This window comes from Danio rerio, chromosome 19 (genome assembly GCF_052040795.2).
Source record: "Danio rerio strain M-AB ecotype USA chromosome 19, GRCz13ab, whole genome shotgun sequence".
In the NCBI taxonomy this organism is placed as follows: Eukaryota; Metazoa; Chordata; class Actinopteri; order Cypriniformes; family Danionidae; genus Danio; species Danio rerio.
Window position 1 is genome coordinate 21,381,032 of NC_141039.2, and position 20,101 is coordinate 21,401,132.

A 20,101-nucleotide genomic window follows, 5' to 3' on the forward strand; every position below is an offset into this window, starting at 1 on the left:
GCCCACAGCTAGTTTTATGTGCCAGTCGAACTCACGGTTCATGTAAAGTCATCTGCGCATGCGCCTCGTTACTGACTGAATATTTGTCGTGTGTGACAAACATTGAAAAAGTCAATCATCGGGGTTGGTATCTTTTATTTACTGTCCCTCAATGCAGAGATATTCACTTTAAACCTAATATAGAAACATTTTCATTATAAATAACTTCTTGTAACCTCTTTGGATGAGATACAAAACATCTTGCAGGCAGTTCATCCAAACAAAGCGTCCAAAATTGGGTCACCCACAGAAGCCAGTACCCACATAAGGGCTTTGTTTATTTGTCTTGAAGTGAGATGGAACCGTACTAGACAGTAACAGTTGCTTCTGAATGAGTATTTAAATAAACGTTTCATATGTTTTATTAACCCATTCTGTCTGGTTCCAAAAATGTCTTTAATATTCATCAGCTGAATCCCATAATTTTATACATCTCTTTTTTATTCAGAGATTTATTTCCCTCAAACATAGATGGAAAGAATTCAGTGTTTTAATTAAATGTCTTCGAATAACTGAAGAAGGCTTAAAAAAGTAAAAGTGTAAGCTATTAATCCTGCATATTTATTTCTAGCAAAACGTAAATATTACTCTTAAAAGGTTCCAAAGAAACGATACATTTACCCTGCATTTGTTGGCTTCTAATTCTGAGTAAGACCAAATATATTTTACCACATTTTAGACACTACTATAAATGTTATCCGTACATACCACATTCCAAAATGACCCGAATATAACAATTTTTAAACATCAAACGTTACATCTGATTAAAATAATAACTGTAATAAAATGATAATAAATCACATGATGTTGATAATAATATTAATAACAATAAATATCACAATTTGGGAAATTTCATTTCAAAAGTTTTGTTACCCTAAATAAAACTATGTACAGTTGAAGTCAGAATTATTAGCCCCCCTGAATTATTAGACCCCCTGTTTATTTTTTTCTCTAATTTCTGTTTAACGGAGAGAAGATTTTTTTTTAAACACATATCTAAACATAATAGTTTTATTAACTTATTTCTAATAACTGATTTATTTTGTTTTCGCCATGATAACTGCAAATCATATTTGACTTAATTTTTAAAGACACTTCTATACAGCTTAAAGTGACATTTAAAGGCTTGACTAGATTAATTTGGTTAACCATGCAGGTTAGGGTAATTAGGCAAGTTATTGTATATCGATGCTTTGTTCTGTAGACTATTGAAAAAATATATAGCTTAAAGGGGCTAATAATTTTGACCTTAAAATGTTTTTTCTAAAAAAATAAAAAACTACTTTTATTCTAGCCAAAATAAAACAGACTTTCTCTGAAAGAAAAAATTATATTGGAGATACTGTGAAAATGCCCTTGCTCTGTTAAACATCATTTGTAAAATATTTAAAAAAGAAAAAAAAAATTCAAAGAGGGCTAATAATTCTGACTTCAACTGCATGTGCTGGTTTCATTAATAATTAAGCTTTGATGTTAATGATATTCAAGTTTATTAAAGTAAAACAAATTTTAATACACTCACAGTCACTTTAATAGGTACACCTGTCCAACTGCTCGTTAATGCTAATTTCTTAGCAGCCAATCACATGGCAGCAACTGCAGCCGCAATTCAAACTGAGCATCAGAATGAGGAAGAAAGGTGATTTAAGTGACTTTGAATGTGGTACGGTTGTTGGTGCCAGACGGGCTAGGAACTTCACGCACAACCATCTCTCGGGTTTACAGAGAATAGTACGAAAAATAGAAAATATTCAGCATCAACAACATGAAAGAATGGATCCATCCTGCCTTGTATCAACAGTTCAGGCTGCTGGTGGTGTAATGGTGTGGGAGAAATTTTCTTGGCATACTTTGGACCCATTATTACCACTTGAGCATTGTGTCAATGCCACAGCCTACTTGAGTATGGTTGCTGACCATGTCCATCCCTTTAGTGTAAACATCTTCTGATGGCTTCTTCCAGCAGGATAACGCTCCATGTCATAAAGCGCAAATCATCTCAGCCTGGTTTCTTGAACATGGCAATGAGTTTACAGTACTCAAATAATTAATAAATTGACAAATCTGCAGCAACTGCATGATGCTATTATGTCAAAAAGGAGCAAAATCTCTGAGGAATATTTCCAGCACCTTATTGAATTTATGCCATGAAGGATTAAAGCAGTTCCAAAGGAAAAAGGGGGTCCAATCTGGTACTAGTAAGGTATACCTAAAAAATGTTCGGTATTTATTCATCACTTTTTTTTTCATTTCTGTAACTAAAATACACACTTAACATTGTTGTTATTTGCCAAAGTTATATTTTTTATCTACTACTTACATTTTTTAGAAACTTATGCATTTAAAAAGCCAAAGTTTATATTAAGAAATTTAAAGGAACAGTTCCTCATACAATAATGATTATTCACTTATCATGTAGCTCCAAACTTATGACACTTTCTCAGAACAAAGCAAATTGAAGCTGCCCATTAAAAATCTCTCTCTGCAGCTCATCGCTTTCAAATCATTTTATGAGCTCCACAGCTCCCATGTTCATTTATTCACAAGTATGAAAAAGAGCTTTTTAAAAAACTCTCCACAACCTTGTGCGCCAGATTGACCTGCGATCTAAGAGTTTCTTTTTAAAAATTAAAGCTGCTAAAAATACATCTGGGACAGATGAAGGGACGGTGCAGCTCTGATTCCTTCATAGTCAATAGCAGTGGACTGCAGCAAAATCGTCAGAAAGATTACTGTTACTGATTAAATGTTTAAACGTGTCAGAGAATAAGCTTCTAAACAAAAATACGATACAGCAAACCTTCTAAAAACAGACAAGCTCACTCAAGGAGATATAACATAAAAGATTTATTCAGCCACAAAATGTTTTAGGATTTGGTGGCAATACAAAACAGATCTACAAACATTAAGTACAGACAGATATGGCGATGTAAAAGCCATGAATGCTTAAAAAATATTAAATATGCACAGAACAACAGTAACTGTAGAGGTGAACGTGGGTCACTCGTACATGAGGTGACTAAATCCTTCATGTGATCTTGCTGAGCTTGGATTTTAAGGCGGTGAAGACCTAACCCTCGGTGAGGACGGCTGAGTTCAGACAGAAAATGAAAAGCAGCTGCATTCAACAGTTTCTGAGCACAGTATTTAAATGGGGACGTGTGTTATTCACACATGCCATTGGGCGCTCCAGGGTGTCGAGTGGCCATCATCTGTCCAGTGCTGCCCACTGGACGACCTGAGGGATGGACACAAAAATCACAATATTACCACTGCATTTTACATACTTTTTATCATTTGAGACATACAAGTTATATACTACAATCGGAGTGAGTATTTTTATAGTTTGAGTTTCACTTTATGCAGTATACATTTACTATTTATAATTATTGTTATGAATTCTGAATCCATTAAGTCTTGTAGTTCAGAAAGCCTCAAATGAGTCATTTTACTTGTTTGAATAAATAGTTTATTGCATAAATTTAGCCACAAGCTTAATTTTCAGTGTTCTATGAGCTCTTTCTTAGTAAAAAGTGCATATTTGTGCTGGTTTGTTTCTTAATGTTTAAGGCTATGTTAGTTTCTATGGCTGTTTTCATGGTGAGAAAATGTACACAGCAGTTAGATTATATGAAGGATTTTACAATTCGTTTTTTCAAAAAATCTAAAATTGAATTTGGTTTAACGGTGTTAAAAATGACTAAAATACTCAACACATTTCTCACAGAATTGATTAACACAAACCCTAATGATGCACTGTATTCAAAGATCAAACATATGACTTCCTCAATGAACCATACATTATGCTTTAACAATGCTTTTGTGAGCATACAATTGTCTTATAGACATATGAAAGTACAGACATTTCTGCACCCTATTTTGTCTTTGCTAAACATTTTAGATTGGGGTAATCAAATTCAGTCCTGCACAGTTTAGCACACACCTGAACAAGCTAATCAAGGTATATTTGTAACGTTCATACAGGTGTGTTAAGGCAAGTTAATCTTTATAGGATACCGGCTCATCAGGATTAAGTTTAGTGACCCTGCTTTAGAATAATCATGATATTAAAACGTGATATTTTTTTTATTCTTCATAAAGTTAAATTTATTATTCAGTTTGAATGCAAAAAATGTTTTCTTTCACTATTTTGAGAGGTTCTGCATCCATATTTCTTGATCAAAATGATGAGATGAAAAAAACTGCATGAATACCATTTTTGAACAAATTAAACCATTTGATACTGACCAGGATTCAATTTGGTTAATTCCCAGTACAATTTTCTGCTCAATTCTTTACATTAATGGGCCTATGTAGCAGATTGCTTTTGTAATGCTATTGATTTTGATAATAAATATAGTAACTGATAAAAAGATTCCTTGAGGTGCTCCTAGTTCTTGTTTGTGTGGATCAGATAAAGTATTAACAACGTTAAAGTATAATGTCTGATAAAAGGTGCAGATAAAAATCTGTAAACTCCTTCAAAAATTCCAGCCTATTTCTAAGATTTGGTCTCCTAAACGCATCTTTATTTTAAAATCTTATGTTTTATTAATACATACAACTGATATGAAAAAAATACAGGGTAGTATCAACACGAGCAATTTCTGCACTGCAAAGAAGAAAAAATAATAAAAATAATGCATTTTAAACAGCACAAACATGAATATATTTTTCACTGGAAAACATGTTACAAGCTTATGGTTTTAAATTGGAGACTGAAAATTATTAAATAAAAATTAGCATATTTGGTTTTCGGAAGAAAGAAAAAAATGGGCAAAATGGGAGTAGCATTCAGTGTGCTGGTTTCACTCTCCCTCTACCTACTGTCACTGCAAAGTGTAACGTGACTTTTACACCAGACATGGAAGGAGCTGCCCTATAAAGCCTATTCATTTCAATGGCGTGCGCAATGCAGCACAACTAAACAGCAAGAGCAGAACCACAGTTCAAAATTCTATCCACTCTGTTGATATTCTGCTTATGTACGCCTACTTATCTAAGCATGAACTGCACAGGAGTCACCAAAAAAAGCAAAGCCTCAAATAACGTGCCGTAAGCTACTGTGCTGTCATGGGAATGCTGGTAAAATCATGCCTTTCTACTCATTCACTGTCAGTCATATTCTACAGTCATTAAATGTGGTTATTAGACAGTATAATTTTAATTATTGAGTTAAAATTATAAAGTGCTAAATTCATTTAAATTAATTTGACTAAATATTCTAGTAGACACAATAGATCCAATCTCTTGGCCATGATATACTATTTGCATACATGACTATAGACCATTTCAATGTGGTCATGTCATTGACCCACGAACATTTCCTGCTTGTTATCAAGCTATTTCATAACTATAACAAGATGCAATTCAATCATCACTTAATGTTAAAACAGCTATCATAACGTTATTTATCAATATGTGGCTCTTTATGGATTCTCTAAACCTAAAGAAATTAAAAATGTAAAACTGAAAATACATTGGTACCATTGTGTTTGTTTATATCCCTCAAAATGGTCTATATCATATTTATAAATATAGTACCTCAATGTTTAACCACAGTGCCAAAGAGAAAAGGTAGAAATGGTCGTAAATCAAAAAAAAAACTGCTTAACTGCACTTACACAACCATGTTATTATCAATATTAACCTTTATCAAGTGCTCTTTACATTGATTGATGGTTTAAATCAGGTGACAAAAATTATTGCACCCGGCCAGGCCCTGCTGAATGACAACATTTTTTTTTTAAAAAAAGCTGATTTTTTTACTTTATTGAAATACTGTATGAGATCATACTGTAGACTGGTGTGACTCAAACTAGGGTTGAGCAAAGTGCAATATGCCCATAGCATTAGAAGTTGTACGTCTGGTTTGGTGAAATTTGGTTCAAGCCTCTAAATGAGCCAGTTTGAGCCAGTTGCACATTAAGGTAGCGTTCAGAAAAAAACAAAACAGCAGCGAAGAAACTCGACACAGAGGAACAAAAACACCTCACTGCCAGCTAGCGTGTCGGAAGTGTAACAGAAACATTCACGCAAATCACTCGACACAGAAGTATAAACCAGGCTTTAGTCTTACACTTGTAGCCAAAGCTTCTTTGAATGTGTTCTGTTCCTCTAGATAAACCAGGTAAAGCATCATAGGGTGTAGGACTAAGGTGTATAGTTGTAGTCGATACTTTTTGCAGTTGCTTTATCGTCATGAATACCATCAATTGTCAAAGACTGACCATGGAGTGACTAGAAGACAATTTATAATGCTTTATTGCAAATGTTTATTGTGGTTTATTTGCCTATTTTAAATTACTTATGAATAGGGGTGTAACGATTCACAGAATTTGGTAACATTGCGCTCATATAATTATGTAATTATTTTTATATAATCAATCAAAAAGTGTGCTGCTTTAAGTCAGTGGAAAGACACCCGAAGCATGTTCTTATGTTTTCTTCTGCAATTATGACAGTGTGATGACTTCTTTTCCAGTTAATACAATGTGTGAGTGCACATAAACTGTACCTTGGTGAAGAGGGTTGAATGTAGGGCTGCTCTGAGAGCCTCCAGTTTGCTGCTGCGGCTGCTGTTGTTCCACATTCTGTCGCACTTTCTGCTCTGCATATTTCACCTGCTCCAGGTGGAAGGTCTGCCTCTCAGAGAGTAACTGCTGTCTTTGCTGCTCAAGCTACAAGAGACAGAAATCAAATTACATTTAAATACACTGAAAATGCAGTTAACAGTCAACAAGATCTTTCGTAACTTAAATAATTAGGAATTTGAGTAAATAAAAGGTGTGTAACAATGAACCAGTGCTACGGTTAAGTTGATGTTATGTTTTTCATCATATAAATTAGTTTAGTTTAAACTTTTGTCTGTTCTGCTTTGCACAGAAAGGAAATTTGTCCTTAACACTGAATTTAAGACAACAACTATATACACACAACAATCACACAATAGCAGCACTCATCAAGAAAACAACCTAAGTTAAAAATTTAAAAATCAAATTAGCCCCATACATATTACTGCAGACCACAGACCATTCTTGACAATCATCCCATTCACTTCAAACAGTGAACAGATTTAAGACAACAACTGCAATGAAGATAAATGAATTTTATCAGCATTTAGGAATTCTAAATCTGCGTCTTGATTGTAACACTTCAAAAGCTAAGTGAAGGGCATGTGTATTATCTCTAAAAATCACAATTGCTGTTTTTTCCATAAAGGAATCCAATAGAATCAGCAGCGAATGCTGTTTGTGACCAGTTATCTTATTTGCCTGATTGATCATTAGCAATAATTTCTTCTTCTGTTTAAGTGTTGTGTTAGCAAACATGAAACAATATTATATGTGCGAACACTTTCTATTAATGCAGTTCATTAATAAATAGAAAATAAAATAGGGGATAATACAAATCCCTGAGGTACCCCTATATTTAAAACTATTTACATACAATTACATACATTTACAGTATAAACTAGTATTGGGTGGAACGACCAACATTTTCTTTCACAATATGAAGTTCTTATACTTACTGTAAAGGTAGTTACTCCAGAAAATGGAGTCAGCCTGGTAAATGTGACCTGTACCATACTGTACCACTCAGTGGAAACGGGCCATTAGTCTCAGTGTGACCTCTGAGTAATTGATGAGTGTTTGTGTGCTTTAGTGTTGCACATTCAGTAAAGAACAAGCAATTAAACTGACAGTAACTCTATGTTGCGTTATTTGGGAGGTAGTTGATAATATTGCGGCTTTTATCCTTTATTATCAACAAGTCGATTCATTGCTGCCGTATAAGCAGCACAGCACAATCATACAATCATAATCAATTATCCACTTTGTGAGAAACAATGTAAAAACATAGAAAGATATTTTCTTTATACCCCTGGCCCACCGGGCAGCGTTTAGATGGATTTTTGTAGCCCGACTAAAAAAAATCAATAGCTCCGGGACGTCGGGCTACTGGATTTTGCGAGCCCTGAACTACAATTGCAATACTACTATATTCATAGTTATAATTATTTGACTTCTTTTTAAAATATCTTGTCTTCATTAGAACTATTCATGCATTAGTTAGCATAAATAACATACAATATTATAATTCAGTATTTGGATGACACGGCATTAAGAAAAATGCTCCTAGTTCTCCCATTATCTTTCATGAAAAAGGCACACTGACTCACAGCCTCTTTTTCCCGATCCATAATGGTCTCCAGCTCTTCAAAATGTCTCAGTTTGATCTCCAGCTTTTTCATCTGAGTCTCAACCAACAGAGCCACCAGAGATTTGATCTTCCTCTCTTCTACTGCTGCCAAGTGCTAGAGGGACAGAAGAGGAAGGAGATTGAGATCAGATCAGTCACTTTTTTTTCAGGCTCTTCACTGATCACAAGAAAACAGGTCTGACATTCACCTTTGCTTTGGTTGCAGCTGAGGCCAGTGCTGCTGCGGCTGCTGTTGCAATACTTCCCTCCACCACATCCAGCTCCAGCCTCCTCTTCATCTGCTCTCCCTCTCCTTGAGTTAGGCTCATGTCAAAACTCTCCTCTAGACAAACAGACAAGGGGAAATCTTCACAACTATACCGCACACAGTAGTAAGGAATTACTGTTCATTTTTAATTACAGTATAATACTTATGATGTGCTTGCCTTGAATGCTATTGTAGAACTTTCAACAGGGTATATGCGGTATTGTCATTAACCTGGGTTAAGCAATTCCGGTGAACAGTATGCTATTACAAAATCGACACGTTTAAGGTCTGTTTTCTTTCAAAATTAGTTTTCTCAATTGGCTATGTGATATACAGTATAAAGTGGGTCTCAGATTGTACAAGAAGTACTGCATTAAATTAAACTTTTTACCTGCCATGTCTTTAAAATATGAGCATTTATTTTACCCCAGTATATTCAATAGCGCTTCTGCGCTTGCCTGCCCATTCTGACAGGCGCATGCGAGTAAAAGTTTTGTCTCATTTTACGCTTGAGCAACTAAATGAATGGCAAAGTCTATTTAACTGATTATATTTTAATTACATTACAACAATGATGATGTACAAGGAATCGTATAAAATGGTCACATTAGTCATATTAACCGTTCACCTGAAGTTTATCAGTATGGGAAGAAACACTAGCTCTGCATAATACCTATAGATATACAGTTGAAGTCAGAATTATTAGCCCCCCTGAATTATTAGCCTCGTGTTTATTTTTTCCCCAATTTCTGGCAGAGCAGATATTTTTAACACATTTCTAAACATAATAGTTTTAATAACTCATTTCTAATAACGGATTTCTTTTGTCTTTGCCATGATGACAGTAAACAATATTTTACTAGATATTTTTCCAAGACACTTCTATAATTTTTTTTTTTTATCTCTATTTATTTATTTTTTTCAGGGTTAATTAGGCTAACAAGGCAGGTTAGGGTAATTAGGCAAGACATTGTATAACAATGGTTTGCTCTGTAGACCATAGAAACAAAATATAGCTTAAAGGGGCTAATAACTTTGAACTTAAAATGGTTTTTAAAAAATTATAAACTGCTTTTATTTTAGCCAAAATAAAACAAATAAGCCTTTCTCCAGAAGAAAAAATATTATCAGACATACTGTGAAAATGTCCTTGCTCTGTAAAACATAATTTGGGAAATATTTATTTAAAAAAAAAATAAAGGAGGGTGGATGGTGGGGCTAATAATTCTGACTTCAACTGTATACCCAATGTTATTATGTTCCGGGGTATTTGAAGAAAAATGGATGTGTATATTTACCATGTTATTAATTTTTTTCAAGGTTTTTTTATTTGTTTATCACGTTATACAGAGCAAACTAAAACAAAACACCCCTTTCCAAGAACACCAGGGGGCTGTTCTACAAACTGAGCTTAGAGAAAAAGCCAGGCCTATTTTGCCAAGTCAGGTTTATTAATGGCAGATTCGGTTTCAAAAATCAAACATACGATAGTTCAAACTCAGTTAGCAACGTATGCTTGGAAACTAGCCTGGTCCGAAGCAGGTTAACTCTCAGGCTAAGTCAAGTTCAAGCTTAATCAAAGTAATTTTAACATTCACCTGCCAAGATTTGATACCATTATATTTCACTACTTAAACTCTTAATAATGATTAAAACTTTATGATAACTTAATAGTGAATATACATACATACATATATACATATACACACAAACACATACATATACACACACACACACACACACACACACACACACACACACACACACACACACACACACACACACACACACACACACACACACACACACATATATATATACACCAAACATCTTTTAGAATGATAGACTGATATACACATTTAAATTAAAATAAGTTACTGCAAACAAAGCAAATACAAACTACAGCATTTCAACTCGTTTTTTATTGTTCTTGTAGATTTTTTTACCGCTTTTAAAATGTTACTTAATATTTTCCCCCAACTTATTATTTTGAGTGTACAACTTTTTGGACTGTGATCTTTAGTGTATTTTGTTACATTAGTTCCAAATTTTGCATTGGTAGTGAATAATCTAATGTATATGCACAAACATTATAAAGCATTCTGTAGAAAATATTCATTGAAAATATTGATCTGTGAGGGGTGTACTTAGCTAGTATGTTAAAAAATGACTTTAAAGCTGGATGAAACCCCTGGATGGAATAGTCGGGAGATGAATCTGGGCCGAGCAGTAGCCTCACTTTAATATGAAGATATTTTCCCAGGGGCCACAGGAAACACATATGTCAACGGGAAAGCAGCATTCGGCAGCGGTTTCAATAGCAAATTAAAAATCCCACCGCTTGTGCGTGCATGGCTTTTTGTTGCCATTATTTTAAACTCAATGTGCTGACGTTAAGCACATTTAGTATGTTACGGTTAGTCTGCAATGCATTAAAACTTTTTCTAGTAAGCAACAGGCAGAAAGTGCGTATTCTTTCTAGCACTCTCTCACATGTTAAATTATACAATTTTATAAATGTTTTTGATCAAATACATGCATCATTAGTGACCATCAAAGACCTCAAAAAAGGTACAAAATTAATCTGAATAAGTACTATTTTCTGATTAGTAGTTTATGTTGCTAAATTCACAGGCATAAATCATGGAGTTCACTTCTTTGTGAGTGAAGCTGGCTCAGCCGTTTTCACATTTCTGTATTTATTGTGTTTTTTTTTCTAAATACATTTGGCATTCAACCACCGTTTGAGTAGGTCAGTAGTAAACTATTTTTAGCTTTAGTGTGCCCGAGCTGTCACATCAAATGTACTTCTGTGAATATTGAATAATATAGCAGCAACGTGTTAAATCAAGGTGAATCAATGCAAAGTGTTTTAATATGCAGAGCATCTGAGCTCCTCTGACCTGCTGTGCTCTCGTCTCCTCGCTCTCCTTCACTCTCTTCTTTCTCCTCGTTCTTCACGCGATCTCTTTCTCCCAAAATGCTGTCACCCTCCAACTACAACAGACAATACAGACTCAGTCACAATCACACTTTGCTTAATTGGGATTTGTGAAATACAAATAAATAATAAAAAAAATAAACCAGCAGAAAATGATTACTGAAGAAGAGTTGTGTACCTTTTCATGCTGGTCATATTCAGTATTCAGCGTTTCTATACCACCCCCATCTTGAAAAAAGAATAAAATATGTATATTTTTAAAATAGAGAACCATATATTAGTCAAAATCCTAATGTTAATTATACACCACATTATGTAGTATAGGGAGTATAGAGGTCATACATGATGACTGGCATTACATTGTTCTTCTACCACTTACTGCCCTCCAATGGATGATTTAAGTACAACCATTCCCTCAGCAACAAACAATAACATTGTACAATATAATAAGAATTCAAATAAATTGTTTAATGTTTTCATTTAAAATGGTGAAATTAGAAACCATAATTTGAGGTCATGTGATCATTCCGAAATCATTATAATATGCTAATTTGGTGAACTTCATTTTGCTGAAAACCTTTTGTTTCAGGACTCTGATAAAAAGGTTTAAAAGAACAGCATTTATATAAACTAAAAATCTTTAGCTTAAATCACCAAGTTTAAATCCTTTATTTTTTTCATAAAAAATATATAAATTCATTAATAAAATTATAATTACATAAATAATATTCCCATCTACAGACCGCTTAAAACATAAGTCTCAAACTCAATTCCTGGAGGACCACAGCTCTGCACAGTTTAGCTCCAACATAATCAAACACATCTGATCCAAATAATCAAGGTTTTCAAGACTACAGATATTTCTTAATGCCCGTTTATGTCCTCATGTTTTCGTGTAACTTCATCATCAACTGCCAAAGTTCAGTTACAAAACTCCAAGACAGCAAGAACAGAGGACGCATGAAAGTTCCCGGACGTGTTTTTGATATCAAGGATGCATCGATGCAGACTTGAGTGCAAAGATTTATTATTAAAGTTCTGAGTTAGAACTTCTTTATCTCTGGAGTTTTCCTAAATGAGACGATGAAAATAAATATTAACATGAAAATCTTAATAAAGGCATAAACACATTAAGGCTCTTTATTCGTTAAAATTCGTATTCGTAAAAGTAATTTTATTTGTATTGTGCAAAGTATATTTGTAAAGTCTTTTTGCGTAGCATATATTGTAAAAAGGGAAAAAAAATAAATTGTTGTATGAATGCTGTAAGATTTTAATAATTTGAACTTGAACTTGAAGACCGCTCTCTACAAGTCCTTGAGTCCATTCTCTGCATTCTTGGAATTGAGAAACAGCCTACTATTAGAGATCAGTCTTAACCACCTTGATTAGTTGGGTCACCTGGGTTTGATAAGGGTTGGAACAAAACTTTGCAGAACTGCGGCCCTAAAAGAATTGACTTTAAGACCTATCTCTTAAAATGATAGTTAACCCAAAAATGACATCATTGTTTACTCACCCTCATGTGGTTTCAAATCTTTATGAGTTTCTTTCTTCTTTTGAACACAAAAGAAGATATTTTGAAGTAAGTAAAAACTACTATTTGATTTGATGTTTATCATCCACCAGCATTCTTCAAAATATCTTCTTTTGTATTCAACATAAGAAAGAAACTCGATAGGTTTTTAACAGGCGTAAGTAAAGGATAATTTTCATTTTTGTGTAAACTGTTGATTTAATGTTGATAACAGATTAATGACATTTAACCATGCAGTATATACCTGGTTTTTAATGCATTTCAAATGAGAATTCTGGGGAGAGTTTCGATCATTTACATAAAAACACACATGCACAAAAAAGTAAGATGAGTACCATTTTTTTCTGAAAGGTCAGAATCGAGTCCTGCAGCTCCGCCTGTTTGGAGTGTAAAGGCTGGTTCTAAATTAAGTCTGACTCTCGGTGCTTTGTGAAAGTTAGCGTTGAAAAACTCTGAAGGGGCGTCTTCTCTTGCTCTTGAGAATTCCTCTGAAAGATACATATTAATACAGATTATCTATCTATAAATACAATTAGGGTTAGGATTCTTTGCCCCCCTGAATTATTAGCCACCCAGTTTATTTTTTCCCTAATTTCTGTTTAAAGGAGAACAGATGTCTTCAACACATTTCTACACATAATAGTTTTAATATTTCATTTCTAATAACTGATTTATTTTATCTCTGCCATGATGACAGTAAATAATAACAAAAATATTATCAGACATACTTTGAAAATTCCCTTGCTCTGTTAAAAATAATTTGAAAATATTTTAAAAAGAAAGAAAAAAAAAACAACAATTTAAAGGGGGGCTAATAATTCTGACTTCAACTATATATACACAGTGCTCAGCATAATTGAGTAAACTCCATTTTAAAGATTGAATCCATTTCTCAGTGAATATAGGCAATGTATTTTGATGCAATTTAAAAACAAAACAGATTTATTAAACAAATACATTATATTAAAATAAGTTTGTCACCACAAATATTTAGAAATAATTATTTTTTTTTTAATTAAATTCAAGCAAAATATTGCAAACAAAAAACTAATACAACCTACAAAATTTCTGCAAAATATTTACATTTTTTTGCTTCTTTTGATTTTTCCTCATTTTAAAATTTGTATTTAATATTTTTCTCTAACATTTAAAGTTGGGTGTACTAGTTTTGGACGGTTATCGTAAGTTATTTTGTTAGATAAGCTCTAGATTTGGCTTCGGTACTGACTAATATAGTGTATATGCACAAATACAATATTGTATAGCTTCCTATTAAAAAGATTAATTTAAAAGAAAGATTTGTGATGGGTGTACTTATATATGCTGAGCACTGTGTAACATTAACATTCTTTCTTAGTAACATCAAATCTTCAAATCACCACATGCAAAACGATACCAAGTCTGACCTAAAGCTGCTTTGGCTGCTGCAGAGGCCACCCGAGAGTCCACCACAGATGCCAGAAAAGCAACAGTGCTCATCACAGGGTTCCCTGACTGGCTGAAGGGGACCGGCTGATAGGCCAAAGGACCCATTGAGGCTTCAGAGTTCTCTAGGTATGGGTCCTCTATTGGTAACCGCAAGAAGTGAAGAATACAGTCATCCTGTGTGCGGCTGCCCACATGCTCTGACACCTTATTCCAGTCATCTTTATACATCTCCAAAGCCTGCCATGAGCAAAAAAATAAATGACAACCTACTCCAAAACAAGGACACGATTGTGAATATAGAGGGCTTTATATTCAATATAAAACTTGCATAATAACTATAATTAATCAGCATTATTATTAAATGGGTTATTGTAATAATTTCTACTGAATAGGACTGGGTATTGTTTTTTAATGATACCAGTACCACTATTTTGACTTTAAAATCAATAACTGAATAATATTTTATACCTATAATGATATTTTTTAATATCAATTTTAAAAATAATACACTTTTCATTTATTTTTTTACACAAAGTAACAAAATGTAACCAACACAGTAAAACATTACTGTGTTGGTTACACAATAAACATTACAATAATTATGTATTAACACAGTATGGGGAAAAAAGGTGATTTAATGACTTTGAAAGTGGCATGGCTGTTGGTGCCAGATGAGCATTTCAGAAACTTCTGATTTACTGGGATTTTCATGCCGACCATCTCTAGGGTTTACAGAGGATGGTCTGAAAAAGCCAAAATATCCAGTGAGCATTAGTATTGTGGGCGGAAATGCCTAATTGATGCCTGGTCAGAGGAGAATGGCCAGACTGGTTCGAGCTGATAGAAAGGCAACAGAATACAAATAACCACTCATTGCAACTGAGGTATGCAGAAAAGCATTTCTGCACAACATGTCGAACCTTGATGCGGATTGGCTACAGCAGCAGAAGACCACACCTGGTGCCACTTCTATCAGCTAAGAACAGGAAATTGAGGCTACAATTTGCACAGGTTGACCAAAATTGGACAATAGAAGATTCACATCATAGATGTGCAGCCAACAAATCTGAAGCAACGGTGTTGCTATCATGTCAATATGAACCAAAATCTCTGAGGAATATTTCCATTCTCTTATTGAATCTATGTCACCAAGGATTAAGGCAGTTCTGAAAGCAAAAGGGGTCTAACCCGGTACTAGTTAGGTGTACCTAATAAAGTGTCCAGTGAATGTATTATTTATATTATATTATATTATTAAATACTTTAAGTATTGTACAGTTATTCTAGTGACAATGCATTCAAATGAATAGCCTGAAACAGCCCTGTTATTTTAAAATACAAATAAATAAATTCAAAGTTACTCGCCTCTGTTCTGATGATAAGGCAATGCTTCAGGTCATACATGAATTATTTATCACTGAATAGCAGGCATGCAATCACAGCTGACATCATGAAAAGCTGACATAAGCAAATACATTTGAGGTCATAGCATGGGCATAGCCAAGATATGATGACATAACTTAAATTTTTGGGTGTATGAATAACAAATGACACAACTTGTGTTTTATATGATTTATATTAAGGAATGTTTATGGATTTTGGCCTGGCTTACACTGAATGGTTAGCAAACTACCAAACTTGATATAAACTTGAAAAAAAAAAAACTTGAAAAAAAAAAAAACGCCATAGCCTTGGCCAGTGTTTTAATTTCTGCTGTTCTACTACAAAAATTTACTTTAAACTTAAAACAACTTTTCAAAAATAAGCTTCTTAAAATTTTGAACTACTTAAAATACTTTTAAACATTAAGTAACTGTAAACTTAAGGCTGCTTTTAAACTTTAAACTACTTCAAAAAAACCTCTTGACAAACATTTTAATCTAGTCTCTGTTGTTCTACGGATCTGCTCTACAGGGATAATATGCCACTATTTTGACGCTGCTGACGGTTTTATATAAACTGTATCATCTTACAACTTTAATTAGAAAGGCAAAAATACAAGTGTAAAAGAGTTATCCTCTCACAGAAGCTGTTCACTTTATGTCCCAGTATCAGTGTTTTTTTTGCAATAAATTTGCTGTCCAACATACTTGGTTTATTAACACTAGCTAGGTTTCCATCCAAAGATGCAAATTAAATTTATGTAATAATCACATAAAAGAATTAAGCAGCGAATTCACATTGCGAATAAAGCAGCTTTTCTTTCTTTCTTTTTTTAAAGTTCCCAGTTTCTGCAGGTTGCAATGTCCTGGATTTTGCTGGCCAATGTTACGCCATTTGTAATGGTTTGTTTTTTGGTTAAATTTAGAATTGAATGCCGCATTTCTATCCAATAAGTTAAAGAGAACAAATTCTTTACTTCCTGATTAACTGGCACCAAATATCAAAAGTAAAAATTTAATTTATTGAGGTAGGAGAAGCTGTGTTAATCTTTTCTTCATTTAATAAATGATTTTCGCCTCAAAAGACCTTAGGTGTGTTCGGCTTCATGCAGTGCTGTGCAAATCGATCAAAATTGGTCTTAAATCGATGCAAGTCTGTTCGAAATTCTTTGCGGCTTGACACTGCGCAGACACGTGACTGTCACATGTGGCATCAAATTACTGCGACAGCGTTCTGAGATCAGACGATTGATTCAGCTGTTGCAGCATCTGAAGAGTGACTGCAAGAGCTGCGATGATGACACAGATATTACACAATTGGCTGAATTCACCACATGACAACAACCACGTGCGTTTCGCATTTATTAATGGACAACTTCTGTCTCGCAAATTTCCTAACAATTAACATTTAATGCCACCTCTATCTTGTACACATCATGCTTACTAAAATACTAATTTATATATAAAGACTAAATTTGTTTGCATAGGTTTATCTTTGATAATTTTCATACAGACCCTTTAATGTATACAGCTTCATATATGATTTAAATGATATATTTTTAATGAATAAACAAATATCAACACAAATAAGTCTTACAGACTTGTAATATAAATCATCATTGCACAAAACCCCTCCCTGCCTCCTCCCCCGTATGAATATGCTAATGACTCTACTTTGGCAAACCCAACGAAAAAGCAATGGCAAAAGCAAGCAAAAAGAGAAACTTTGAACAGAATATGAATTGGAGGTGCTCCTTTCGGAGGTAGACCGGAGAAAAACTGTTTTTTGCAAGTTTGTCCTCTGGAATTAACAACAAAAGAAAAAAATAGAGTGGGAAAGTTTAGCTGATGCGGTCAACACAGTTGGGTCTGAACATCGAACTGAGTGAATTAAAAAACCAATAGTGTGATTTATAGGTGTAAAATGTTGCAGCACCCTTAACAGTCTCAGTGGCGCAGCTCATAAAACGCATGTCAACATGTTTTGACACGTTTGAGCATGAACTCAGTTCGAATCCAGCGTCTGATGAAATCATTCTTCTTTTTTCCGCCGCTACATATCAAATTTTGCCAACTATTTATCACGAGGAAGACAAGTAGGAATCATTAATAAGTTTGTGCATCATATTTTATTTGCACATTTATTGAATGGAAATGTTTCTGATTCACGCATGCAAATTCATCTTTAGATAGTGTCTTTATAGCAATGTGCGTGCAGTAGATATACCGATTACATTGGGAAAACAGGCGACCGCTGCAAATTGTGCTTTAATGTTTAGCTGGTCAACTGTATAGTTTACAATGTGGTCAGCCTGCTGGTTTGTCCATTCACACACATTTTTAAAATCTCAAGACTTTTTTTAATGAGAATTCTGGAATTTGTTTGGTATTAGTGTTTCCGTGGTAGTTTATACGCATCTTTTCTTATCAAATAAAAAGTTTATCCTATGAAGTTATGTGCGTACATTTTTAATGTACACAACTAATGCACATCTTGCCCTTCCCAATAACTGTTTTTTTATGCGAACATCTAAAATAAGCATAAAAATAGGTGGATGAAAACATAGCTACGGAAATCGATCATTTTAGGTATCAAAATGTTGGCTTTAGATTAATTCAATTTGAATTAAAGTACTTTTTTGGACTTGGGATTTTTGCTTGACATTAAAAAATAATTGTCAAATGCATCCAGTACTATTGCTGCTGAAGTCTAGATTACAAATCTTTAATTTATGTACATAAAAATTTAATAAATCTTTAAACCGTTTGACTGGATTACCTCCAACAGCAAGAGTGTTTCCTGTTCTGTCCATTCTCTCCCTGCACTTGCACCTTTACTCTAAAAGATTAAAAAAAAAAAGTAAAACAGAAAATAAGAACACAAAGTTCAGCTGAACAAATAGATTCAAGACAGCTGTGTTAAACACTTCTAAAATAAAACAATTTGCATTTTTTTTTTTACCTTTGGATGTTTCTTAGCATAAATGTCACTTCGTAAACCAAAGTTCTGCAGGTCAGATGGTTTTTCTCTTGATTTCTCAGGGAAATGCAGCATATGCTGAGAAGCTGAAACCTTCAAACACACATAATTTGATTTAACATTTTGTTTTATAATAGCTAAACTGAAGCTTCTCAACGTGCAGTCAAAGTTGTATACATCACCTGTAGTGGTCTGTGCTGTAGTGGGACTAGTCCAGAGGGTGCATCTGTAAGAACATTAAAGTGTGGTGTTGGGGGTGGGCCCATTGGGAGGGGGCGACTCTCCGCGTCAACCTGATAATTTATCAATCCCCACTGCTCCAAAAAAGAATGAACCCTACAGTACATATAACAAGGTTAATAAATTATTTACAAATGATATAATATGCTTAGTAGAGTAGCAAAGTTCTGGATAAATTGAGAATCATGACTTTGGGGTTTAAAGGTGACATCAGATGAAACTAACTTTTTTGCACTTTTTTGTATTTTGTTTTTGCTGTGTCTACTTTCTCAAAAAATATGCAACATTTGTTATTAAATGTGCCATCATTTGACCCAATATATTTTCATGTTTGTGTTAATGTAAACTATTAATTACTAGTTCTTTCATTGTTGCTGCCTCAAAACAAAATATGCACTCCACCTTATTCCTGTCCCTTTTGTAAAAATATGGCAAATGTTGCTAACAAAGGTGCCTTATGTTTTTCTGTTTGAACAACGAGGCGTGTAGCCTGCTCTCTGTTCAGATGTATGGGCTCATGGGTGTCCTTTCACAGAGTAAAAGAAGAGGCAACAGTAAAATAGCTTAATTTTTATAAAATAAAGGAATAGGAATATCCCAGAAAGAATGGACAAAATTATGGAAAACATTTTTCGTCAGACAGATTTGCAAACCTTGGCCAATATGAAGATGGCAAAATTGCTGTATCAACAATTCATATAAATGACAGAAGTGACTTTTTAAATAAAAATAGAATTCTTGTTTATTATAGTTATTACTATATCTGCTTATTAACCAAATATTAACTGTTAACTGGTCAGAATAATATTAAATTATTATTTAATTTAAAAAATGATAAAAACTGATGTATCTGTGTCTGACGCATTAAATATTGCATTTTAAAATATTGATTTATTTTAACATGCGAGCATATTAAGAGTGAAACATCAGCATAACAGCACAGAATAAACTAAATAAAAAGAATAAAATAAATAGTTCTGCCCTAGATATTTTTCACTTAAATGACAAATTTAGATTACAAAATGAAAACACTGACTGAATCCTTTTTAATAACTAGCATAGGCTGTTTTTTCCCATCATATGT

At 33.7% G+C, this 20,101-nt stretch overlaps 1 protein-coding gene across 2 annotated transcripts in view; it reads right to left on the minus strand.

The window, feature by feature from the left end:
• Window positions 1-2,869: 2,869 nt before the first annotated feature.
• The window catches only part of smarcc1b (SWI/SNF related BAF chromatin remodeling complex subunit C1b), a 37,630-nt gene continuing 20,398 nt past the window's right edge, over window positions 2,870-20,101 (minus strand). The window contains 11 exon segments of one of the 2 annotated variants that reach the window (NM_001089367.1): window positions 2,870-3,277; window positions 6,557-6,719; window positions 8,222-8,356; window positions 8,451-8,584; window positions 11,413-11,506; window positions 11,629-11,678; window positions 13,323-13,475; window positions 14,394-14,652; window positions 18,577-18,636; window positions 18,760-18,870; window positions 18,960-19,113. In NM_001089367.1, coding sequence (NP_001082836.1) covers window positions 3,204-3,277; window positions 6,557-6,719; window positions 8,222-8,356; window positions 8,451-8,584; window positions 11,413-11,506; window positions 11,629-11,678; window positions 13,323-13,475; window positions 14,394-14,652; window positions 18,577-18,636; window positions 18,760-18,870; window positions 18,960-19,113 — 1,387 coding nt within the window. In that variant the 3' untranslated portion in view covers window positions 2,870-3,203. 2 annotated transcript variants of the gene reach the window in all.